The sequence below is a fragment of the Peromyscus maniculatus genome, chromosome 8, assembly GCF_049852395.1.
Source record: "Peromyscus maniculatus bairdii isolate BWxNUB_F1_BW_parent chromosome 8, HU_Pman_BW_mat_3.1, whole genome shotgun sequence".
In the NCBI taxonomy this organism is placed as follows: Eukaryota; Metazoa; Chordata; class Mammalia; order Rodentia; family Cricetidae; genus Peromyscus; species Peromyscus maniculatus.
In genome coordinates this window covers 11,202,275-11,228,395 of record NC_134859.1, presented here as the reverse complement: position 1 = coordinate 11,228,395, position 26,121 = coordinate 11,202,275, and the positions used below count along the sequence as shown (strand labels likewise).

At 46.0% G+C, this 26,121-nt stretch overlaps 1 protein-coding gene across 4 annotated transcripts in view; it reads right to left on the bottom strand.

The window, feature by feature from the left end:
- Positions 1–5,660, bottom strand: part of Crebbp (CREB binding lysine acetyltransferase) — a 143,002-nt gene extending 137,342 nt beyond the window's left edge. For 2 of the 4 annotated variants that reach the window (XM_016003228.3, XM_016003229.3), the window contains exon 1: positions 5,460–5,660. In XM_016003228.3, coding sequence (XP_015858714.1) covers positions 5,460–5,544 — 85 coding nt within the window. In that variant the 5' untranslated portion in view covers positions 5,545–5,660. The remainder of the gene's footprint in view (positions 1–5,459) is intronic. The other 2 variants (XM_006984701.4, XM_016003227.3) reach the window with 2 other exon arrangements.
- Between the last annotated feature and the right edge of the window lie 20,461 nt (positions 5,661–26,121).

The window sequence follows — 26,121 nt, the reverse complement described above, 5'->3', positions numbered from 1 at the left end:
TTGAAATACACACCCAGGGCTGATCTGAATAAGATAAAGAGTTGAGACCCTCACTAATGGAACCCCAATAACTAAACTAGCAAGCTTTCCTAATCTTTACAAACCACAATAAGAAAACTTCATCTTAACGAAAGGAAGGCAGTCAGCACCCTCTTTTAAACTTTTGTTTACAAACATGAAGTAAAAACACTAATTAAAAAAAAAATGAGATTTTTTTTTTTTTTTTGCAGAGCCCTAAGTAATGGGGTACTGTGAAAGCCAACCACAATGGTAGAAGTAAAATTACTGGCTTACAACCTAGCATCAATTTCCAATAGCAGAAATAAGCCTCAGTTCCTTTATTTTCAATTCTGTTTAAGAGTTACGAATCAAGTAGAGCATAGCAGAGCATATCTGTCATCCCAGCGACTCAGGAGGTGGCAGCAAGAGCACCAGGGATTCATGGCCAGTCTGAACTCCATGAAATCCTGTCTCAAGAGAACAAAACTAACCACAATTCCAGAACCCCAACCTTTGACCAGTATGGCACCACTGGTGTGCTTCACATTTACACATCTTTTCTGAAGAGCTACCAGTGCAGCCCCCCTTCCCATTCCTAAAAGGTCCCTACTTTCATGGCAAGATACAGTCAAAAAAGTCTTACCTCTACAAAAACTTTTTACCTCCCATTTAGTCTAGACAATAATAAGGTAAAATAACTATTTCTCAATTATGCCCTTAAGTAAACAAGAACGTGAGCCTATCCAGTTTAGATGGAATATAACACCAGAATCAGAGGAAAAGGAGGCCCAGCATACTCCATGTTATAGACCCTACCCCCGACCACCAAACGTTATAAATTTTCTGAAAAGGGCTGCTTGGGGGGGGGGGGGTGTTAAGAAAAGGGAGGAGGGAGGAAGAGAGAAAAAAATGAAAGAGAAACAGAGAGACAGAGATAAGCAGAGAGACTGAGACCTGCTTTGTAGCACAAGCTTGCCCAGAACTCATATTGTTGTCTAGGCTAGCCCCCTCCTGCTGTAGCCTCCAGAGTGCTGGAATTACAGGTGTGTGCCACTGAAACCTAGCAAATATCACTGTTCATGAGTCAAAGTAAATTCTCTCTTTTAAATTTTATGTGGGTAGGTGTTTTGCCTGCATGTATGCCTGTGCAGCATGTGTGTGCAGTGTCTGAAAAGTCCAGATCCCCTGGAACTGGAGTTACAGGCAGTTGTAAGCTGCCATGTGGGTGCTTGGAATTGAAACAGGGACCTCTGGAAAAGCAGCCAGTGCTCTCTTAACCACTGAGCCATCTCTCCAGTCCCCAAGTCATCAAGTACATTCTTTAGAGGTACAAATTTATAAAATAAATTTCTAGAACAATCATTTTTAAAAAAAAATACTGTTTTATTACATTATTTATTTGTGTGTGTGTGTGTGTGTGTGTGTGTGTGTGTGTGTGTGTGTGTGTACATGGGCATGTATGTCATGACTCATGTATGAAGGTCAGAGGACAACTTGCAAGAGTCAGTCCTCTCCTTACACTACGTACAGGACTGGGATCAAACTCAAGTTCTCAGGCTTGGTGGCACGTGCCTTTACCTGCTATCTCACCCAAATCTAGATCCCCCTTAGGTTATGGGTCCTCATATAGAAAACTGCAATAAATGTATCTTTTTCTTCATATGCTGCCAAGAGGGCTTGGAGAAAAGCACTGTCTGATCGTCAAGGCTGCACACGATGAAGATCACCATTTAGCAGGAAAAGCTGTTGGTGGCGATCATATTCACCACAAGCTTTCTTTAAATACACTTCTCTACTGCACTTGAACAGACTCATAGCTCCTTCTGAGTAGAAGGCTGAGACAGGAGGTTCACTGTAGCCTAAGAGTTGAAGGCTGGCCTAGACAACATAGTGAGACTATGCCTCTTGAAAAATTACCTTTTGCTAGTGATCACAGAGCATGCCTGTAATCCCAGAAACACTCCGGAGATTGAGGCAGGAGAATCACAGGTTTGAGGCCAGCCTAGGATATATAGGCAATCTGATGTTAGTTTTAGATACAACACCTTTTTCTCAAAGTAAAAAAAAAAAAAAAGGAGAAAAATGGGGTTTTTTAAAAGGCATAAGCATTATAAAATATAATCACAATGGTTTAGGGCCATACCCATGTTCGATTTTCAAAAGACAAATTTAAAACTTTTTATGAAATTTTAGCGTGTGTGTGTGTGTGTGTGTGTGTGTGTGTGTGTGTGTGTGTGTGTGTGTGTGTTGAGAGAGAGAGAGGAAGATGGGGGTGAGAGGTCCATGCCATGGCACACTTTAAGGTCAGAGGAGAACTATGTGGAGTCAGTTCTCTCCTTCCACCTTTATAGGGGTTCTGGAGATTGAACCCAGATCACCAGGCTTACATGGCAAGTACCTTTCTTTACCCACTAAGCCATCTTGCCGGTCCTAACACCTCTTAAATGGCCTATTTGTTACACACAAATTTTACCATAAAACTGCCCAAATCACTAAGTGTGATGATGTATGCCTATAATACTAGTAGTACTTGAAAGGCGGAGGCAGGAGGATCCGGAGTTCACAGACAGCTTGGATTACATAGCACATTCCAAGACAGACTGAAGTAATCGGCAATACTGTCTTACCACAAACAAACAAAAAACCCTTCATAAATGTTAAAAAAAAAAAAAAAGGTCTACTACCTGCCTGAATATTTATTTCTCCTACACTGTTCCCTTATCAATCCCTAGTGTTAAAAGATACTAGAGTAAGTAATTTGGACATATTAAGGAAACTTTGCAAAACACACAACCAACTAACTATATATTGGTAACAGAAGTCCCTCCCCCTTCTTACAAAGTGCTTAACGATTCAACACAGAACAAGAAAAGAGTACTGTGCCAACCTCTGATGACATCTGACTCTATGCCACTGCAGAACTACCTAGACAGTAGGGTGAGAAGCAGTTTCTCCTTCTCTCTTCCTCTCTGTGCTCTCCCCATCTTAAGTGACAAAGGCATTCATCACTCAGATGCTGCCTGGCCCCTAGTGGAGTGGTTTATGCATACATGGACGCTCCCCTTGGTGAACTCCAAGTACTCTCTATAGGCTTGGTAGGCTCCTCAACATCAAGGGTACTACTCTCTTCTCCACCCACTACCATCCTTAGAAACAACTACAATGCACTAGATGGCTTCACAAGACACTGATGTGGCCTGTATCACACCAGTTCAAGTAGCTGCTGTTCTCAGGGTCTAGGGCTCTCTGTTCCCTCTCCTCCTCCAATCACCTCCCTCAAATTTGATCTTGTGCTCAGAACACACACATTGCCCACCCTGGTCCAATTTTCTCTTAGAGGCCTGAAATAGATTCCCTCACTAAAACAATATTAAATTTCTCTCAATAATGATCTATTTCTATCTCTACCCAGCCATCATTCCTTTAAATATATTTAATGTAAATACTTCAGCCATTTGTTTAATTGACACTTAAGACCTGTCTATCTTGTTACTGAATCTTAGACTAAAAGTTGTTCTTGACAAGGTTTCCCCTTGTTTCCTGTGTTCAATAATGACCCCTTCCTCAGCAGGACACCCTAATGCACCCTTTCGAGACACTGTGATGGTGCATTTCATGTCACCAAAGACGAAACTTAAATACGAATGTCATCTTATTCTTCTGATCATTTAAGTCAGAAGCATTTCATACATCGTTTCATACATTTGGAGATGTTAATGTGTAAAAAATTGGAAAGGGAAGGGGACAAAGTGGTTAATTTCAGAAAATCCTTTCTGATAAGCTCTGCTCTGATTAGCAGCACATTAAGTAAATATCTGACCATCCAGTAACAGAAGCTACATCAAAAAAAAAGCCATCTTTTGGGTTCCATCTTGTAAATAGCTGGATGTATGTAATACTACAGGTCTTTTTGTTGTCTTGTTATTAATTTGCCCCATTTTTAAGAAAAAAATAAATCTACAATAAACTCACTCAATAAGAGCAAAGCTGGAAAGTCTTCAAGTGACCAGTGTCAGAGGACAAGCTTCAGAAGCTCCAGGACAAAACTTGCCTGGTAATATACTTCACATGATTACCGTCTTCTGGCTCAAACATAGCAAGATCACTAAGCAAGAGTGCTCTATGTTGCAGAAGAGCATTTAAACCATTGTTTCCACATTTCTCACATCAATAAGTAGATTTTTATGAAAATAAACATCAAACTCAACTTGTCATTTAAAAAGAAAAGTCCCATTAGTGACTTTTCTCTCCCCGAGAATTATTTATTCCTTCCCACTGCAGAACAAATTTTAAGTAAACAAAACTCTCCTGAAAAACGATAGGGGAGGGAGAACACTCACCTCTCATTTCTACATTCACTAATATTACACGGCTCCTTTCATGAATGGATCCCAGTAACACTATTCAAACTGAAGCCACAAAATCTAAGTTTTGTTTCAACAGTAGAAATATTTTTTAATACACTTGTGTAAAGTCACAGAAAGACTTCCACAACTTGAACAGCTGTGTCTAGCGCCAATCTGCAGGCAGCAATGTAATTTGATTTGGACCCATTCATCAGAAACTCATTTTCAGATGCCGCTACTACAAGAACGTACTGGAGACACGCTAGCTGCGGTGAGCCGGCATTGTTCGCAGCCGCGCACAAGTTTTTATTGCGAAGGAGAGCTTAAAAGAGGAAATACCAATCATTGGTAACATCACCATAGAGCTGTCCAGAAGTCTGAATTACTGAATGAACAGAAAACTGGGCACATGACAAGATCATAATTACCTAAGAAAGTTTGCGGGGAAGCTATTTAGTGGGGCAGGAGAAGATTTAGTAGTATCTTGCTTTTTTTTTTTTTTCTGAAAAACTGAAAGTCCTACAGTCCTTAATTTTTAAATTTTACATCTCTACGGTAAAAACAGCCCAAACTCAAAGGGAGACTGGAGTACATTTTGGACTTTAAAAGCTTGCTAGCTTCTTTTTAAGGTTACGTATGTAAATGAAAGACACCACAGCAACTTTGATGACATCTTGCAAATGAAGTTTGGGGTTTTGAAAAAAAAAAAATACTAGGTGATCAAAAACAAAAAAAAAATGAAAGAAAGAATCAAGAGTTTCAAAATAACCACTAAGCGTTTTCCAAAGCAACACATTCCAAGAAACTTCTCAGTCGCAACTCAGAAGCCGGTGGCAGCTGTGTCCGCGACTGCAGCGTCTAGAGTGGGGGGTCCGGTCTCGAAAGCCCTCATTACCTCCCGCTCGCATGCATTCTCTCCCTCCAAACCTCCAAGGTCCCCTCCGCTGTCATCCCGGCCGGCCACGCGTGCGGACACTCGGCCGCGCCCCCGCTCCACTTTTCCTCCCCGGCCGGGACGCGCAGCCCAGGGCCCGGGACCGAACCTCCCGCCAATGCGACCCTCAGCTCCCTCCCCGCCACGGACGCTGACAGCGCGCCTGGCCCTAGCCTCACCTGTGCTGTCATTCGCGGAGAAGCCGGGGGAGCTGAGTTTGGCTCGTTTGGGGTTGGGCGGTCCGTCCAGCAAGTTCTCGGCCATCTTCACCTGCTCGCGGAAACAGCCCCGAGCGCGGGCGGCACGACGCGGCCCGGACGGGGGTCGGGCCGGCGGCTGCGAGCAGGCGAGCCAGCGAGGAGCGAGCGCAGGAGCGCGGGCCGGGCCGCGGAGGGCGCAGGCCGGGTGGGGGAGGCGGCGGCCAAATCTCAGCCTCAGCAACAGCGCCCCGCAGCGCTCACCGCCCGCCCCCGGCCGCCGCCGCCGCCGGCCGCGGCCCCCTCATCCCCTGCCCGCCTCCCGAGCGCGACACTCCGCGGCCCGGGCACCCCAGCGGCCCGGCCGCCTCCGCGGGCCCGGCTGGCAGCGACGGCGCCCGGCCCCACGGCTCAGGCGGCGCCCGGGAACATGGTGGTGCCGCCGCCGCCGCCGCCGCCTCGCCGCCCCCCCCTTCCCCGCGCGCCCCACTTAATGAATTCGCCCGCGGCCGGACGACCGGGGGACTTCGGGCTCCGCCGCCCGCCCGCGGCCCGCCGCCGCCGTGAGGAAAAACAATGCGCCGAGCGGAGCCGCCGCCGCGCCGCGGCCCCCCCACCCCGTGCCGCCGCCGCCGCGGCCGCCGCGGCCGCCGCCGCCGGGCTCCGGGAGGCCGAGCCGAGAGGCGAGCGGGGCCGCCGGGGCGGGAGCCGAGGGCCGGGCGGAGCGGGCCGGCCAGGCGGAGCGGGGTGCGCGGGCGGTTGTGGGGCCCGGGACCGGCGGGGCCGAGTAGATCGCGCTCGAAGCCCCGGTCGGGTCCGCGACAAGATGGCGGCTGTTGATTCCTCAATTAAAAAAAAAAGAAAGTTTTTTTTCTTCTCTTTCCAGAGCCTGAACGGGGAGGGGGAGGGGGCGGGGCACGCCTGTACGTCACCCCCCCGCGGCGTCACCACGCACGGCCCCCGCCCCGCCCCCTCCACCTGCGCCGACCGCGGCGGAAAGAGCCGAGCGTGCTCGGGTGGAAGGGTCGAAGGCGCGGCGGCAGTGCGTGAGGCGGAGGGCTGCGGCGCTGGGCCGGGCCTGCGGGACGTGGGGGGCGCAGAGCAGGCGTCCACTTTTGTTCTGACGGCGTCAGAGGCGCGGCACGCGAAGGGAGGGTGCCCTGGGCTCGAGCCTGGGCCCCCAGGCGCGGAGTCGGCGCTGGTCGGAGCCCAGCCCGTCCGGTCCCGCCCCGGCAGCCCTGCCTCTTCGCAGCTGGCTCCTCGCCTCCCTGCTCGCGAGCCTCCCCGGTGACATCGGACTAGAAAGACGCCAGCGCACTCCGCGCCTCTTCCCCTCGCCCTATGCTAGTGATGGCGAAGTGGTGTCTGCAGGTTACAGGCTGTCCTCGGGTCTGTTCCGGAGTGTGTGCAGATGGGGAAACTGAGGCAGGAAAACGCAAAGCAACTTTTCCCGTCATCACCGAGGGAGAAAATGACAGGTCGAGATTTGAGCCCTTGTACTCCCCAAGTTTAGCAAGGGCGTCGCGAGGCTCCTGAGTGCCTATTCCCAAGCCCAACATGATGGGGCCAGGTCCAACGCTGTCACCTGAAGGAAGAGGCTGGGAGCGCTGCCTCCTGGAGATGAGCAGGGTCCTGGTACCAAGACCAAGGGCTTCGGTGTCCTAGCGGTGTGCCCGACCTCGGACAACCACCCTGGCTCTGGCAGGTGCCCAGGAGAATGTTGGATCGCAGGGAGACCTTCTCACCTGGGCCACTGTCTCACACACCTCTAAAGTTTTCCCATCTGTTAACTATCTCTCAAAACTGGCCAGCTTGACTCGGAAGTCCTTATCTTCAAGGTATCACCAGCACCCGTTTCCTAATCCAGAAACCTGTGAGTCAGGCGGCCCCTCCCTCCCCACCCGCCCACACTGCAGCCAGTCTCCCCACGTCTTTACCTGAAGAATGGGCTCCTCCTCCACACACCGCTGCCACCCCGTGTTTTGTCCATCATGGGCCCATCCTGTGACTGAGGCAACTCTTCACATAAGCTTTTCTTGTGTTTCACGGTTTTTCTCCACATAGCACCAAAATCACCTTTCTGCAAAAAAGACAAGAGAGAAAAACCTATTTGAAACAAATTAGCTCCTCCTATACAAAGGACAAACACTGAGAACATTTATAAAATAAACACGATGTATGTACACACACACACACACACACATAAAACAGTGATTGGGCCAGGATTGAGTGATGCACATTTCTCCTGTGTGCTGCCCACTCCTGTTTCATCGGTCCCCTCTTTCCCATCACTCTGCCCCATCAGCATCCCACACCCACACATTCACTAGGTAGTTCTCATCATGAGATATTTTATAGTTTTGTCAATGCTATTCACAGTGCTGACGACACCTGTCACTAGCACAGTAAATTCATCTCCAAAACCCAGTCCAAACCTCACTTGCTCCAGGAACCCCTTCTGTCCCACTTTAGGGCCTCAGAGATCACTTCTGGGCAACATCAGAGGCCGTAATAGTAATACACCAGTTCATTTATGTTTTTATTTATTCATCGACTATTTCTTGAGACACTTCAGAGTATTGCCACCGTACTAATTCCCTGGGCAAAAGCACAAAGAAGTCCCTGTGTGCTCTATTGGAGAAGTTAAAGGAACAAGCATAGGAAACCCTAGCCAGAATATTCAAAAGTCCATCTTCCTGGGAGAGGAGGAAGTGTGTGGAGCCACAGAGGGACAGGGGGCCAGAATCACTCTGCATATGAAGTGCCCTGGGTATTGTTCTCATCGTGAGGCATTGTATTCGCTGAGGGCAGAGGCGACTTCTCTGTCATGGTTATGGTTTCAACTAAGAAGTAGGTTTGTGGATTTTATGACTGAGTGGATGCAGTCTCAGGTCCCCCAATCCTGAAGGCCTCTGGCTATTGAGAAGAATGGCTCTCCCCTGATGGACCACTGCTCCATAGCATGAACGTGGTGTCTAGCCACCTAGACAATCCAGGCCTTTCCCCAAAGGAAGCTCTGAGTAAATATGTTGTCTGCTAGCATGTCCTTGACTTGAGTTATTCTTCTGCTTGTGGGCAGCTTTGGTATTGGGTCATACTCCAGTTTACAAAGAGTACTGAGAAACTCAGTCCCCACAATTCGGAGTAAGCTTGGCAGGGCAGAACCCGGGTCACACTTCTTAGACACAAGCGCCTCACTCCTCTTTCTCCTTTCTGCCCAACCCTAAAACACCTCCTCAAAACCATCTCCTACTTGTTCTCAGTGGCATCATTTTGATCAGTTCCTCTGGCACTTGTTGATACCTGGCTTTCCTTTCTACTTCTCCCTCAGTCTGAGTCTCCTCGGAGAACGCTAGCTGGGGGACATGGGTAAGAGAACAAGTAACGGGTCTTGCCTGCCTACTTTTAGCTGGATATCACTGTCAACTTCAGAATGCCCTGAGTGTAGCAGGCCACTGCCACACCTCCACTTGCCATGGTCCTAACGGTCCTAATGATAAGGAAACAAGGCCCTGAAGGGAACAAGCCACCAAGGGGCTGCCTCCTCTCCTCACAAACCTAACCCTCTGTAGTGACAGAGACCACATTCAGTGATGGCGGAGTCCCTGTTCACAGAGGGCTCAGACTGGGGGCAGAGAAGAATAACAAGATGTGGAATAAGTCAAGGACAATTTCCTGAGAATAACCATCTGCCTTTATCCGCTGATGGATGTGTAAACCTGTTTGTTCAAACAGTGTAACAGTGTTTGGTCACAGATAGGAATGACATGCTGGTACTGGCACACTATGAAGGAACCCGAAATCATGCTCAGAGAAAGAAGCCAGACACAAAAAGCCACATGTTATGTGAGATGTATGGATATATATATACATATATGGAGATATATATCCAGGACAGGCAAATCAATAGAATAAATAGCTTAGTGGTATCCAGGGGCTCTATGAGGCGGCACAAAACTATAGGAGATGGACTCCTCTTGGTGATCAAAATGGTAGTTGTGATTCAGCTCTGTAAATATACTAAAAACCATTGGCATGTCCACATTTTGTTTTGTTTTGAGACAGGTTCTCTTGTTTGTAGATAGCCCAGGTTGTCATTGATCTCACTGTGTAGCTCAGGTTGATCCCAAGTTCACTGTAATCCTCCTGCTGCAGCCTCTGGAGTTCTAGATTATAGGCATGCAACACCACACATGGCTGATATCTACACTTTGTTATTGTTGTTTTGTGTTGTTTTGTTTTTGAGACAGAGTCTCACTAAATAGCCATCGTAGGCCTGGAACTCACTCTGTAGACCAAACTGGGCTTGAACTCGCAGAGATCTGCCTGCCTGAGCCTCCCGAGTGCTGGGATCAAAAGCATATACCACCATGTCTAGCTGGTAATTGTACTTAAAAAATAAAATAAGGTGGCATTTTATTATGTGTGGGGTGGATATGCATGTGCAATTGTATTGTGTCGAGGTCAAAGGACAACATTCTGGAGTTGGATCTCTCTTCCCACCATGTGGGTCCCAGGGATCAGGCTGAGGTCATCAGGCTTGGCAGCATGCACCTTTACTCATAGAACCATTTCACATCTACACTTTTAATGGGTATGTATTTTAATAAAGCTTCTTAAAAACTTTTTAAAAAGTTGGCTTGGAAAGAATGAAATGAGAGATGAGGCAAGGCATCGAGACTGGCCAGCCAGATCCAGGTGGGAAAGTGGCAAGGTATAATTGGTGAGAGGGATTGGTGGGGATGGTGTTGGAACCTTCCAACTCTGGACCAGGCTGGGAGTCTACTACTTTAAGCACCAGCAGGAAGGATGGGGTTAAGGTTGGGGTGCAGATCTTTCAAGGGACATAAGAGCCTTAAAGACTGTTTAAGACACGAGATTTTTGTATAGTTTGTTCTCTAGTATACCTTTCTAGACCTAGGTTAAAAAATAGCACCAGATTTGGGCTCTGTCTTTAAGCAATGCAGAGGGAGCAGTAGGAAGATGAACACCAACTGTGAGCATTGAAGAAATCCACAAAAATCCCATGAGCGGGTGTTCCTGAGAGCCATGGGTAATGGGGACGGGGAGACCGAAGGATGAGGGCAAAATTCCAGCAGGTCAATAGGATGTGATGATACATTTCTATAATTCCAACACTTTCAGGGGAGGTAGGAGAATCTCAAGTTCCAGGCTCTATCTAGGCTCTAGCAAATCAGGGGCTAGCCTGTGCTACTCAGCGAGCCCCAGGCTAGATAGAGCTACAGAGTGAAACTCTGTCTCAAAACAAAACAAAACAAAACAAAACACAAATATACACAACTAAACAATGCTAGGAATAACTGGGCCTTGGAAATCTGTTCATCTACAAATATTACAATCTGATAATGTATAAAATATATAATGGTGTATAAATGTGGTGGGGTATGATGAAATAAGATTGGCTGTCTCGAAAAACCAAAAAAAAAAAAAAAAAAAAAAAAAAAAAGAAGAAGAAGAAGAAGAAGAAGATTGGCTAGGAATTGGGCTCAGTGGTGAAGACTTGAGTCTAGATCCAGAGCCCACGTAAAAGCCAGACAGACGTGGCACTGCCTCAGGAGGCTGAGACGGGATCTCTGGATCAAAGGGACTAGCTAGGCTAGCCAAATGAGTGAGCCCCAGGCTCAGCAGGAGACGACGTCACTAAACACAGTGAAGAGGACTTGAGAAAGGGGCCTGATGTCAGCCTCTGACCTACACACACATCCCCACCCATGTGCATGCACATCAGCACACGTGCATGAAGATGCATGCACACATGGCATGCACACCACACACATACACACACAAGAATAACTGGAACTGGTTAGTCACTGAAGCCCAGTGGCATGCATAGGTGGATTTCTCACACAGTCGTGCATACATTTGTGTATTTTGAGATTTTCCATAGCTAAGGGTTTTTATTACGTGTGTGTGTGTGTGTGTGTGTGTGTGTGTGTGTGTGTGTGTGTGTAACCACTGTACTGGTTCCAGGAATTGATGTCAGGTGATCAGGCTTGGTGTTTGAACTACCTAAGCCATCTCACTGGTTGAATAAAAGACTTTTAAATATTAAAATTAAAATCTAAGTCTTTTTACTTACAAACATATCGCTAATCGTTTTTTAAAATTTCTTTTGTCTTGCATTAAAGCATCATGATTTTTTTCCATTGGGATCTGTACATCTTTGGCTGATTCAACAAATCTACTTATTAGTTCTAATCTTACTAATCATTTCCTATAGAATCTCCTGAACTTCTATTGAAGTGCTCTCTCTGTCTCTGTCTGTCTGTCTGTCTGTCTGTCTCTGTCTGTCTGTCTGTCTGTCTGTCTCTCTCTCTCTCTCTCTCTCTCTCTCACACACACACACACACACACACACACACACACACACACACAGTCCCAATAAGTAACCTAGTCTGACTTTCAACTCATAATCCTCCTGTCTCTGCCTCCTGATTGCTAAGATTACAAGTGTGTGCCACCATATCTGGCTCTTGTTTTTAAATTGTCTTTATCATCAGGATCATAGACTCAGTGATAAAGATATAGAGAAATATAGCTATGTTGTATATAACATGCATGTTATATAATATAATACAATAGGAAAATAAGCTCTGGGGGGGTGGTAAGGGGGGAGTGGGAAGCCTAGTGTGGAGGTATGGTCTATCTTTGTTGTTAAGCTAATTCCCCAAAGCATGCTGGCCTCAAGAATATTTTGATTAAGAATCTTCGGGCAGCGGCAGCGGTGGCTGACGCCTTTATTCCCAGCACTCTGGAGGCAGAGCCAGGTGGATCTCTCTGTGAGTTTGAGGCCAGCCTGGGCTACAAAGCGAGTTCCAGGAAAGGCACAAAGCTACACAGAGAAACCCTGTCTCGGAAAAAAGATTTAAAAAAAAAAAAAAGCCTTTTTCCAGGAGGTGGTGGCACACGCCTTTAATCCCAGCATTTGGGAGGCAGAGGCAGGCGGATCTCTGTGAGTTCAAGGCCAGCCTGGTCTACAAAGCGAGTTCCAGGAAAGGCACAAAACTACACAGAGAAACCCTGTCTCGAAAAACCAAAAAAAAAAAAAAACAAACAAACAAACAAACAAAAAACAAAAAACATTCTTCAGTTCCCTCGTTCTGACCCCTTTGTCTAACCTTTTTCTCTTCTTGGTAAGTTTGAATTTCAGTGTCTGCTATAACAGACACTGGTCTGCCCATACACTAACTCCCTTTTTCTCACTCATGTGATGTGATTATACTTGCTTGGCAGAACCACTCTGAAGCTAAATCTGGCTCCTTTTCACCTGTATGGAGAAAAATAACAATTGTCAAGTATAGTGGCACACTTCTGTAATCCCAGCACTTGGCAAGGTGAGGCAGGAGGATTCCTGCGGGCCTTGGCTACAGAGTGATTTCCAGATTGTCTCAAGCTACATAGAAGACCCTGTCTGAATGGGGGTGGGGTATCTGATTGGTGTCAGCATCTCTAATGGTCACACATCTGCAGTGGGTCATTCAGAGTGCAGAACAATCCTATGACTACATGGTCATTCTCTCTCCTCCGCTGAAGCCTCCAGCATCTTCTTCCTCGTTCTCACTCTCAGCCCATGATTTTGCCTATTACCTTAATAGGTAAACTGAGAATGCCAAAACACAATTTTCACAGGTTTCCCACAATGCATCTGCTTACCAATCCGCATCTGTGCCCATATTTCTACCTGTCTTCTTGTTTGTGCCATCTAAAAACCCAAACCCTCAGGCTGGGGATATAGCTCAACTCACAGAGTGGTTGAAGATGACCCTGGTCCTCCTGCCTCCACCCCTCCCAACCCCACAAGAGCTGGCATTGCATGTGTGGATGACCCCATGAACTGGCAGAAGAAATTTCGAGACAGCATAAAATCTGGGCTGTGGCATGGTTATTGCCCACTGCTCTTAGATAGTTGTTGAGTGAGAAGGAGCAGAAAGACATAACTTGTGCAGTCTGAAGAAAAAAGGCTTTTGAACAAGTTTAAATGCAAATGAACAAGTGGATGCAGAGGAAAATGGATGCAGTTATTAAAGAGGTCAGCACAACTTGGGAGAAAGCTTACACTTTGCTCTGGGACACTCAGAAGGGTTCCTTGAGGTCCAGAGTCCACCCATCAAAGGAGAGAGACAAACTGAGAATGTCACTGAGCAGGTTCCCAGCTTGTAAACAGGCGTAGGTAAGTATTTCCCAGGGTCAGCCACTAAGGAACACAAGTCACTTGGAGCTGTGGCAGAATGGGGCCAGACTGCATCTCAAGCTGGCAGCAGAACTTGTCAGCATTATCCATGTGGCATTGCAGACATGGTAAATGCAAGAGTTATGGGAAGAAGAAAGCTCCCAACAAGTTTCCAGAAAGCTAGGCAAGACATAGGAGTGTCAGATTCTCTGGAGGGAGGCCCTGAGAAGCTGCTGTGAAACTGAAGCCCAATTTGCAATGAAGATCCCAGGATGTTAGAGATATCAGGACCATAGTCTGTCCACTGACAAGGTTTGCAGACACAAAGTGGAGCCAGAGACAGGCTACATGTGCTGCCGGTAGTAAGACAGAAGGGGTGGGCTGTCCAAGCCATTGGAGCCGGGTGATACGAACAAGAGCTCCAGATGCCAGACGTGGTATATGGGATTGGAAGTTTGTCCTGATGAGTTTTGGTTTTGCTTTGGCCTTATCTTTCCTTGCTGTGCCCCGATTCTTCTCTTTTGGTATAAGAATGTGTTTTTCATGCCATTGAAAAGTGAAGTGGGTAACTTTCTAATTTTATTTTATAAAGGCTCACAGTTAAGAGTCTGTCTTGAAGCCAGGCGGTGGTGGCACACGCCTTTAATCCCAGCACTCGGGAGGCAGAGCCAGGTGGATCTCTGTGAGTTCGAGGCCAGCCTGGGCTACAGAGTGAGTTCCAGGAAAGGCTCAAAGCTACACAGAGAAAACTTGTCTCAGAAAAAAAAAAAAAAAAAAGAGTCTGTCTTGACTCTCAGAAGTTACTTTGGACTTCTGAATGATGTCAAAACTGTGAAGACTTCCAGGCACGGTGGCACACACCTATGTTGTGAGTAATTGCCCTCTGATCCAAGCAACTGGCATTTGGGGGGGTCAGCTGCACACTCTTGCAAAAGGATCATCCCCAGTGTACTTGTTGGCTGTTTGCACGCCCTCATGGAGGGGAGGGAGGGTTAGGAGACCCTATCTGAGTACCCAGCCTATCCCTACCACACCTGGTGTATGCTGTTCTGCCCTAAATTCATGTGACCTTGGGGAGGGTCTAAAGTAATAGGCTGAGGAACTAGAGAAAGGAGGCGCCATTTTAACTGGCTACTGTGGGAGGAACACTCAAACCCCTGCAAGGAACCCCTCACTTATGCTCTGTGAGGAAGCCCAATTAAACTCATTGATTCCCCAGAACTTTGGTGAAATAGTGCCTCAGTTTGTCATCGAGGTCTTAGGAAAAGCGGCAGATGTTACAGCTCTTCCTAGGAAGGATTTTTTTTTTTTTTTGCGACAGCATTCAGAGGAAAAAGCCCAAAGATTGGAAGTTCAAGGTCATCTTTTGGCGACATCACAAGTTTGAAACCCAGCCTGGGCTATGTGAAACCCTGTCTCAATAAAAAGAACAGGGCTAGGAGGCGTGCGACTCAACTGCTAGGGCACTTGCCTAGCGTGCACCAAGCCCGGGTTCAGTCTCCAGCACCACACAAAACCAGGTATAGTGGCACATCCTACAATCCCAGCACTTAGGAGACAGAGGCAGTAGGCTCAAAAGTTCAAAGTCATCCTCAATACATAGCAACTTCAAGGTGAGCTGCTCTATATGAGACTCTGTCTAAAAAAAAAATAAAATAAAATGAGTGGGCTTGAAGAGATGGGTTAGTGCTTAAGAATTGCTTGCTTTCTTAAGGGGCTGTGGTGGTGCACATCTTTGATCCCAGCACTGGGTGTGGGAGGGTGGCAGGGGCAGGTAGATCTCTGAGTTTGAGGCTAGCCAGGTCTACAGAGCAAGTTCCAGGACAGTCAGGGTTACTTGCAGGTTACACAGATTAGCCCTAAAAAGTCTCTAAAAACAAAACAAAACAAACAAAAAAGTTTGCTGTTCTTCCTGAGGACCTGAGTTCCATTCCTAGTACCCACATCAGATGATTCACAACAGTCTATAACTCAAGCTCCAGGGGAGCCAACACCCTCTTCTAGCCTTCAAGGGCACCCTACATACACATATATATTCATAATTAAAAATAAAATAAATCTCTTAAGAATAGTAAAATTAAAATAAGAGAAGGAGAAGCAGGAGTTGGAGAAGAAGAAACTGGACTATTAAGAGGTTTTTTTAAAAAATATTTTTAATTTAAAAATTTTTATGTGTATGAATGTTTTGCTTGGATGTTATGTATTTGCACAGCATGCATGGAGGTTCAGGAGAGGGTATTAGATCTCCTGGAACAGGAGTTCCAGGCAGTTGTGAGCCAACTGTGGTGCTGGGAACTGAACCTGGGTCCTCTTGCAAGAGCAACCAATGTTCTTAACTACTGAGCCATCTTTCCCGCCTGCTGTTGAGAGTTTTGAAGTCAGAATGAATGCATTTTGCATTATAAGATGTCCGTGAGCCTATGGGGACCAGGGTAAAGCGATATGTTTGAGGGAAGTGAGATGGCCCGGTGGTCGAGGCACCTACTACCAAGTCTCATGGTCTGATTGGATCCCTGGGACCCACGTGGGAGAAGAAGAGAAACAAATCCTGAAAATAGTCCTCTTACCTCCATATGTATGCAGTGGAACACACATTACACAAAATAATTACAAGTTTTTAAAAAGTGATACATTTGGGTGTCGAGTTGACAAGGGGTATACTTGTAACAGTTAAGCCTCATTGTTAACCTGATTTGATTGGGCTCAACTAAGAGACACACCTCTCTCTGGGTGTGTTTATGAAGAAATTTCCAGAGAGGTTTAGTAGAAGAGGGAAGACCTACCTTGAACATGGGTGGCACCGTCTCACGGACTGGGATCCCAGGCTGAAAAATTGGAAGAGGAGTGAGGTAGCTAAGCCCCAGCATGCCCTGCCCTCTGCTTCCTGACTGCAGATGCAGTAGGGCCAGACACTTCATGCTCTGCTGCTGTGCCTTCCAGCCGTGATGAGCTGCATCTTCAGATTGTGAAAACGTTTCCAACTACAAAGCAAAACGTAACTTATTCTACGGCAAATATTGGAAAACCACAAATCTACCCATAACTGGGGGTTTTGTGGGGTGTTTTGGGGGGGAGGGGGAGTAATATATAAATTAAGTTGTACTTAGAACACAGTCACACAAATTTATTATGGATGTCTATGACTCTTTTCGTACTACAACCTCAGAGCTGAGAAATTGCAGCAGAGGACAAATTACCCACACAACTCGAAGTGTTTAACATCTGCCCTTACAGGAGAGGCTTTCTGGCACCCGCTTTGGGGCACAGTTCTAAGGCTTCTAAGGCTTGCATGGGAATTGGATGCCAAGTGTCAAAGAGTCTTCTCTGTCCAGAGCCTTTTCCTCCCCAGTGCAAACCCTACGTGTTCCTCCGACTACAAGGTTGGGAACTTTATCCTTGCATCATCTGAGTGAGGCTCCTACTCTTTCAGGATGCATCATGGCAGGATGTAGAAACTCCACATTTTTTTTTAATCCCGTTCTAGATAGAATTCCACTCTCAGTGTTCCACTAAAAACTGTACTTGGTAAGGACACCAGTGTTCACAAAGTTGTAAACTGTGGCAGTTACTCACCTAGTCCCTTGCTTCTAATTTTCTGCATGGGCACGCTTGTATGTGCAGGTGCATTTGCACCTGTGTGTGCACACCTGAGAGCCAAGGGTCAACGTCAAGTATCTTCTGAATCATTCTTCATCTTATTTTTGAGGCAGAGTCTCTCACTGAGCCTGGAGCTCACTGATTGAGCTAGACTGGCTATCCAGCAAGCCATCACGTATCTTCCTGTCTCTGCCCCTCCAGAGCTTAGATTACAAGCACCCCCAAGACACACATTGGCAGCTTCTCTGTGGGTGCTGGGGTTGAACTCAGCTCCCTCTGCAAGCGCTTTACTGATGGAGCCATCTCCTGACTCCCATCTTTCCTCCTGACCTATGACCTATGAGCAGCTGCCCACACAATGGCTGCTTCTTTCTTGAAGACCTTGTTTTACTCATCCCTCCTGCTCAGGCTCCTCTGATGATACTTGCTCTTGATTCTGAGCTCAGGATGCTGGGATGGCACAAGGCTCAGTCCTTCCCTTCCTGCACAGGTTTCCTCAGTAGCTGCCCACCCCTCTCTCATTTTTTAGACAGGGCATCTGCCTTAGTCACTATTCTATTGCTGTGAGGAGACATCATGACCACAGCAACTCTTATAAAGGAAACCATTTAATTGGGGTTGGCTTACAGTTTTGGAGGTTTAGTCCATTATCGTCACGGCAGGGAGAATGGTGGCACCCAGCAGAAGCAGCTGAGAATTCTATATCTGGATCCACAGGCAGCAGGAAGAGAAAGCCACTGGATCTGGCTTGGGCCTTTGAAACCAAAGCCCAGCCCCAGTGACACACTTCCTTCAATAAGACCACACCTATTCCAACAAGGCCACACCTCCTCAACCTTTCAAATAATGCCACTCCCTGGTGACTGAGCATTCCATATATGAGCCAATGGGGGGCATTGTTATTCAAACCACCACAGTCTTACATAGCTAAGGCTGGCTCTTAACTTACTACATCAGTGAGGATGACCCGGAACCTCTGCTTGTTCTGCATCCACCTCCCAAACGCTGGCATTACAGATGTGTGACAGCAAGCCTGGCTCCTTGGCAATATTATCTGGCTTCAAACCTTTAATAATTTTGGCTCTTTTGAGACAGAATCTTGCTATATAAACCAGAATGGCCTTGAATGTGTGGTGATCCTTGCCTCTACCTCTCAGTGCGGGGTTATAGGCCTGCACCATCACATTGGCTTTCATAACTTTAAACAGTATCTAAAGGTTCACAACTTAAATATCAACATGGAACATCAGTCTCCATCTCAGACATCATTTCTGTGTTATGTGTGTCCATGTGTGTGCATTGTGTGTATTTATGGGTTGTGTATTTGTGTGTATGTATGTGTTGTGTATGTTTGTGTGGTGTGTGTGCATGTTGTGTGGTGTGTATATGCATGTGTGTGTTGTATATATGCTTGTATGTGTTGGGTATATGTGTGTATGTATGTGTACTGTGTGTATGCATGTGTATGTATGTGCTTTGTGGATATGGGTGTGTTTGTGTATGCTGTGTGTATGCATGTGTGTATATGTGTGTGTTGTGTGTATGTATGTGTGTGTATTGTATATATCCATTTGTATGTATGCTTTGTGTGTATGTGTGTGTTGTATATGTATGTGTGTTTGTTGTGTATGAGTGTGTGTTGTGTGTATGCATTTGTATACATATATATTTTGTGTGTGTATGTGTTGTGTTTGTAGGTGAGAATATGTGTGTGTTGTGTGTTGTATGTTTGTGTGGTTCTGTATACGTATGCACCACAAGGTCTCTTGTCTCTCCCTGCTACAAAGCTCCTAGGGAGTCTCCTATCTCTGTCTCCTATCTTGTCATAGGAGGCAGGGATTACAGACAGATTTGGTGCTGTGTCTGGCTTTCTGTGAGTTCTGGGGACCTGAACTCAGATCTGAAATCAGGCTCACATAACAAGCACTTTACCCACTGAAGCATCTTTCTTGGTTCTTTTATTTCTGTCAGCCTGGCAACTCATTGAAAAAATAAAATAAAAACAAATTTTTAAAAATCCCAAGGCCCTATTTCAAAAACACATCCGAAGTCTAGCCCTTCTTCATCACTTTCTCTGGTTCGAGTTACTGCCATATTTTACCTGTATTGTAGGAATTCTCCCCATTTGTCTCCTGTTCCCACTTTGTCCCAGTACAGTCTGTCATCCCAGTGCTCACAGTGAGTCTTCAGAAGTATACGTCAGGCCATGACACTCTGCTCCAAACCCTCCAATAGCCCCAATTTTTTACAACCATTCACTCACTAAAATAGTCACATAAATATTACATTTAAAAATATTTATGGTGAGCTTTCCCTGAGCCCAGAACTGTTCTGGGAACTTACAATACATCAGTGAACAGGACAATAAAAAGTCTTTATCCTTTGTAGGGAGATCCTAGGTGGCAGCTAGTCAATATCCTTACAGCAAACACGGTCTACAGTAAGGGAGAGAAAGGGGTATGGAGACAGAAAACATGGAGAATGGCTAAGAAGGAAACAAGAAGCCAGAAGCCAGGCCTGGTGCTGCAGCCTGCATACCAGCTACTCGGAAAGCTACAGCAGGAGGATCGGGAGCTGCAGAATGAGTTCAAGACCAGCCTGTCTCAAAATCAAGTCCAAAAGGGGCTGGGAGTCGAGCTGAGAGTTCCTGGCTATTAGTGTAAGGTCTTTTGTCCAGTTCCCTGGTACCACATAAAAGCAAGAAGGAATGGGGGAGGGAGGGAGGGAGGGGGAGAGAGACCAAGAGGATAGAGACTGTACCAGGCAGAGTGTCTTATAACTGTAAGCCTGGCACTTGGGAGGTGTGGGAGGAGATTCAGAAGTTCAAAGCAAGCCTTTGCTACAGAAGGATTTAGAGACCAGCCTGGATGGCTCATGCCTATCATGGAGCATTCGGGATGCCGATGCAGAGGGCGGTTTTGAGCTTGAGGCCAGCATGGCTGCATAGCAGATCTGTCTCAAAAAGAAAGAAAATGGGCCGGGCGGTGGTGGCACACGCCTTTAATCCCAGCACTTGGGAGGCAGAGGCAGGCAGATCTCTGTGAGTTCAAGGCCAGCCTGGTCTACAGATCTACAGAGTAAGTTTCAGGACAGGCACCAAAACAACACAGAGAAACCCTGTCTCAGAAAAAAAGAAAAAGAAAAAGAAAAAAGAAAGAAAGAAAATGGTGGACTTGAAAAGTTGAAATCAGTCAGACAGGGTGGCACATGTCTTCAATCCCAGCACTTGGGAGGCAGAGGAAGGAGGATGTCTGTGAATTCAAGGCCAATCTGATCTACATAGGGAGTTCTAGGACTACATAGAGAGATCCTGTCTCAAAAACAAACAAACAAACAAACAAACAAACAAACAAAAACCCAAAAAGTGAAGCCTCAGCAGGCTAGAAGGAAAGGTGTGGTGTGTAAGACTCCCTGAGGGATGGCACTCAGGCAAGCAGAATGGTCACGGTCAAGGCAGTCACAATGTCATGCTCCAGAAACAAAAAGATGGAGGGAGGCAAAAGCAGAGGGAGATGAAGGGAGAGAGAGCTAGGTCGATTAGTGGGGTGTACCAATGGGGCGGGGAACAGTGTAAGACATTGTGGAGTTTACCTTTTACTCCAATGAGAGGGCAGCCACTGGAACATTTCACAGCACAAGAATGATGCCACGTCTCACACACACACACACACACACACACACACACACACACACACACAGTCTGTTTTGTTCTAGAGAGGGTCTTGTTACACAAATCAGGGAGGAACTCACAATCTTACCACCTCTTTTGGGATTATAAGCATATACTGCCACATCTAGGTTTTCTCACTTTGTTTTTGTTGTTGTTTTTTAGATGGAGCCACCTCACCATGTTGCCCAGACTGGCCTTGAACTCCTATACTCCCAGACTGGCCTTGAACTCCTAGACTAGCCTTGAACTCCTAGACTCTGCCTTAGCCTCCTGAGTAGCTGGGACTACCTGAGCATATCACCACACAGCTCAAATTACACATTCAACTTCTTTACCTGTGAGTCATATATCTGAGGACTTGTATCTAAGATATATACAAACTGTCGTAACTCCATATCAACAGACCATCAAATCTAAAACTAGAAAAAGAGCCAGGCATGCTAGTATGCAACTACAATCCCCACACTGGGGAGACAGTAATTCCTACACCAGGGAGGCAGACAGACAGATCCCTGGGGCTTGGCGGCCATGCAGTCTCACCTACTTGTGAGCACCAGGCCAGTGAGAGACCCTGTTTCAAAAAGGGGAGGTGATAGAGCCTGAAGAGCCACACCTGTGGCTGACTTCTGGTCACGGCAAGCAGTACACACTCGTCTATGCTCTCCCCCACATGTGTACATACACTCGGACAACACACACTCACAGAGGATTCCTCTGGGTCTGGCGATGTCGCTGGGTGGGAGGGCCATCGCCTAGCATGTGCAAGTCTCTGCATTTGACCCCCACAGCATTGCATACGAAAAAGTCATGGAAGGAGCTTAGAAACAAGAACGATCTCTTTGGACACTCACTGGACTGCAGGAAGGAGACCTCCACAGCTAGCTGGTGGCAATGGCTTGGACCAGGGTGGCCATGCAGGTGGGGAAAGGTGGCTGGATGCTGGGTCCAGTTTGAAGGAAGGGTCATTCGGGTTTCCTGGTGGGTCAGAAACAGGGTGGATGAAAACAAAAGACAGGCGTCGAGGGAGGGAGCAAACCCTAACCTAAGCAAGCAGAAGCCAGTAGCTGTGTCCCCTGAGGTGAAGAGAACGAGGGAAGCCATCTGGGAGGGAGATCTGAGGCCTGATGGTGACACAAGAAGCGAGGTTCCGATCTGGATCCAGTTTCTCAGGGTAGGGGGGGCTCCCTTCGGACCTTGGTTTACTCAGAGTTACCAAGAAGAGTGTTGAAGGGCCAGGGTGGAGAGAGGCTTGCTGCCAAACCTGGGGGCCTGAGTTTGATCCCTGGGACCCACACAGTGCAAGGAGAAAGCAACTCTTGGCAGTTATCTCTGCTAGGTGTGCATTGCCACATGCAGTCGATTACACATGTGTAAATGCACACACACACACACACACACACACACACACACACACACATACGCACACACACACACACACACACTCAATGAATGTCGAAGAGCCAGGGATGCGGTACAGCCTGTAATCCTAATACTCAGGGGCTGAGGGTAACAGACTCAGGAGTTCAAGCGTATCCTTGGCTACACAGGGTACTCAAAGCCAGCCTGGACCAAAGGAGAAACGAGAAACAGTAACCACAGTCCAAAAGACCACTGAGTTTTCTCTAGTTCTCCTGAACTTGAGAAGGTCTCTGTTCTTTCTCCTCAAGTCTGCCAATGCTGTGAGGCTCCCTGGGAGACTTCCTCATCCTCAACCTTCATTTTATTGTTGGGATAAAGCCTTCTATGATTTTAATTTGGTTGTGAGTTTGTTTTTCTGTTGTTATCATTTTAATATATTGCTGGGTCTGGTTAGTTAATATTTATTTAGGATTTCTGCCTCTGTTCTTATAGACGCGACAGACTTGTAATTTCCTCTGTTCAAATTGCCCTTGTCTCTTGAACTGACGGGAGTTGCTCTGCACTTTTTTTTTTTTTCTGAAATAGAATAGTTTGTATATGATAAGATGTAATGGTCTCCTGAATTCCATAGTGCTCACCTCTACGACGCATCTTCTATGTTTATTATATGTTGTTACCAATGTTTAAAAGTGATTATGTGTATTAGGTCATTTTTCAAAACTGCCTTTTTTGTTGTGTTTTTGGCAGTGCTGGAGATGGAACCCAGGGCCTTGCAGAAGTTTAGCAGGTGCTCTGTCCCTGAGCTACATACATGTCCAGCTCCAATTCATCGCCTTTTAAAATACTGTTATGTTATAAGACCTCCAAAATAACTCAGCATTGAAAGTGCTTGTCACACAGCCTGGTTATGTGAGCTCCATCCCCAGAAGCCACATAAAGATGGAAGGGATAAACGACTCCATCAAGTTGCCCTCTGACCCCTGCACAGGTGGGGTAAATGTGCTCATACATACATAATGCACATCCGCACAAATAATGGAGAAAATTAAAGTGCTGTTAGAGGGTCCTTTCCATGATACCATCAACACGTCTGTTTTATCTGCTGCTGTGTTGTTGAATTATTTTTCTAGTTTTGACTGTTTCTCAGTCCTACTAGAGGATCTTTTTCTATCTTGTTTTCTTTTTATAAAACAATCTTTTGTTTTTATTGATCTTTATTGGTTCTTTGCCTTCTATTTTATTAACTCTTGCTCTATGATTAATAACTCTATCAATGTACAGGCAAGGTGAAAGAAAAGAGGGCTGAGGAGTTGGCTCAGGGGGTTAGAGCCCTTGATATGCAATCTTGAGGAGCTGAGTTCAAATCCCTATCACTAAAGCAAAAAGCTGGGTACGGCCACGTGACCCAGCACCGTGAGGAATGGTCCTCAGGATGACTACATTCAAACAGACAACAGAAATTGTTGACAAGGACAAAGAGAAACTGGAATCTGTGGTGGTATTGTGTTCCCCAAAATATTGTGTACCTTAATAAACTTATCTGGGGTCAGAGAACAGAAAAGCCACTAGTTAGGCAGTGATAGCACACGCCTTTAATCCTAGCATTCCAGAGACAGAAATCCCTCTGGATCTCTGTGAGTTCAAGGCCACAATGGAAACAGCCAGGCATGGTGACTCACGCCTTTAATCCCAGGAAGCCAGCCTTTAATCCCAGAGAGTGGTGGTAGAAAGCAGAAAGAGATATAAGGCGTGAGGACCAGAAACTAGAAGCATTTGGCTGGTTAAGCTTCAGGCTTTCGAGCAGCACAGTTCAGCTGAGATTCATTCTGGATGAGGACACAGAAGCTTCCAGTCTGAGGAAACAGGACCAGCTGAGGAATTGGCAAGGTGAGATAGCTGTGGCTTGTTCTGTCTCTCTGATCTACCAGCATTGACCCCATTAACTGGCCTCAGGTTTGATTTTATTAATAAGAACCTTTAAGATTCCTGCTACAGGAATCTCCCACTTCATTGGTGGTACAGCCTCTGTGGAGAACAGTCTGAAGTTTCTTAAAAAGTTTAGCACTAAGCATGGTGGCACATGCCTATAACCCCAGCACCTGGGAGGAGTAGGGCTGGAGGATCAAGAGTTCAAGATCATTTCTGCTACGTAGCAAGTTCAAGGCCTGCCTGGACAACATGAGACCCTGTCTTAGGAAAAAAAAAAGTTAACTATTGAATTTCCATGTAACCCACAAATTCCACTCCTGGGTATAGCACCAAGAAAAATGAAAATGTGTGCCCCCACAACCCTTGTACACGAATAGGTTCAGCTATATTACTCATAATGTTTAAAAAGCCCAAATATCTCAAGTGTTCATGAATTAATGGGTGAATAAAATGTATATCATTCTTACAATTAAATATTACTTAGCCAGAAAAAAAGGAACGAAGCACTGTCATATGCTATGACATGAATGAACGTTGAAAACATGATGCTAGCCATCATGACACACACCTGTGAATCCAGTACTTACAAGGCAAAGGAGTACCGGAGTTCAAGGCCAACCTTGACTACATAGGAAATTTGAGGCTAGCCTAGGCTATATGAGACTCTGTCTCAAACAAACAAACAAATAAAACAAATTGATTATGGTGATGGCTATGAAATTCTGAGAATATGTCAAAGTCATTGACTTGTAACAAAGAGTTAAACAGGCCAGGCATGGTGAGGCAAGCCTGTAATCATCCAACACTTGGGAGACAGAGGCAGGGAAGACCGATGAAAATTGGAGGCTAGCTTGGGCTGCATAAGAAGTCCCAGGCCTTTCTGAGCTACAGAGTAAGACCCTGTTTCAAGAAACCCAAAATAATTAACAAAAGAAAATGATATGATACATTTCAGACTAGGGGACACTTGCTTAGCCTCACGTCCGCTCTTACTGTTTTGAGGATCCTAGGCCAGAGTATATACCACGATGATGAATATGACTAAACTTTAAATTTCACAAATGAATCTAACCATTTATCAAATACATATATGTCATCTTCTTACCTTGGCAAATAGACCTTCATAACTCCCTGTAGGTCCAGACTCCACAGAGGATGCTCATGCTTGGGACTGGGAAGGTAGATGTCAGTAAAGTGCTTGATTACAAGCATGAGGACCTGAGTTCAAATCCCCAGTACCCATGAAAAAAGCCAGGTTCACAAAGATACATATTCAACTGTGTTCATAGCAGCATTATTTGTAATAGTCAGAACCTGGAAACAACCTAGATGTCTGTCAACTGAAGAATGGATAAATAAAATGTGATACATACACACACACACACACACACACACACACACACACACACACACACAAAATGGAGTACTACTCAGCAGAGAAAAACAATGACATCATGAGATTTGCAGGCAAATGGATAGAACTAGAAAATATCATCCTGAGTGAGGTAACCCAGACTCAGAAGGACAAACCTGATATGTACTCACTCATAAGTGGATACTAGATATAAAGAAAGGACAATCAGACTGCAACTCACAGATCCAGGGAGGCTACATAGCAGGGGGGACCCTAGGATGACTGTGGCTTATAATAAATTTTGGTTTTACCCAATCACTGGGCAAGCTTTAGTGAAACATTTTACTATTAGGATAAGAATTTGTACTGTATCAAGCTGATGAAAGAAAATACTGGCCGTACTTTCAGGAGGGGAGGCTAAAATCTTTTTAGATTATGGATTAGCCTATAGTAAAATATCTGCTTTAAATCAAACAGAGAAGGGGAAGATGAATAAGAATCTCACACAACTTAAGTAAAACATAGCTCTCTGAACAGATGAAGA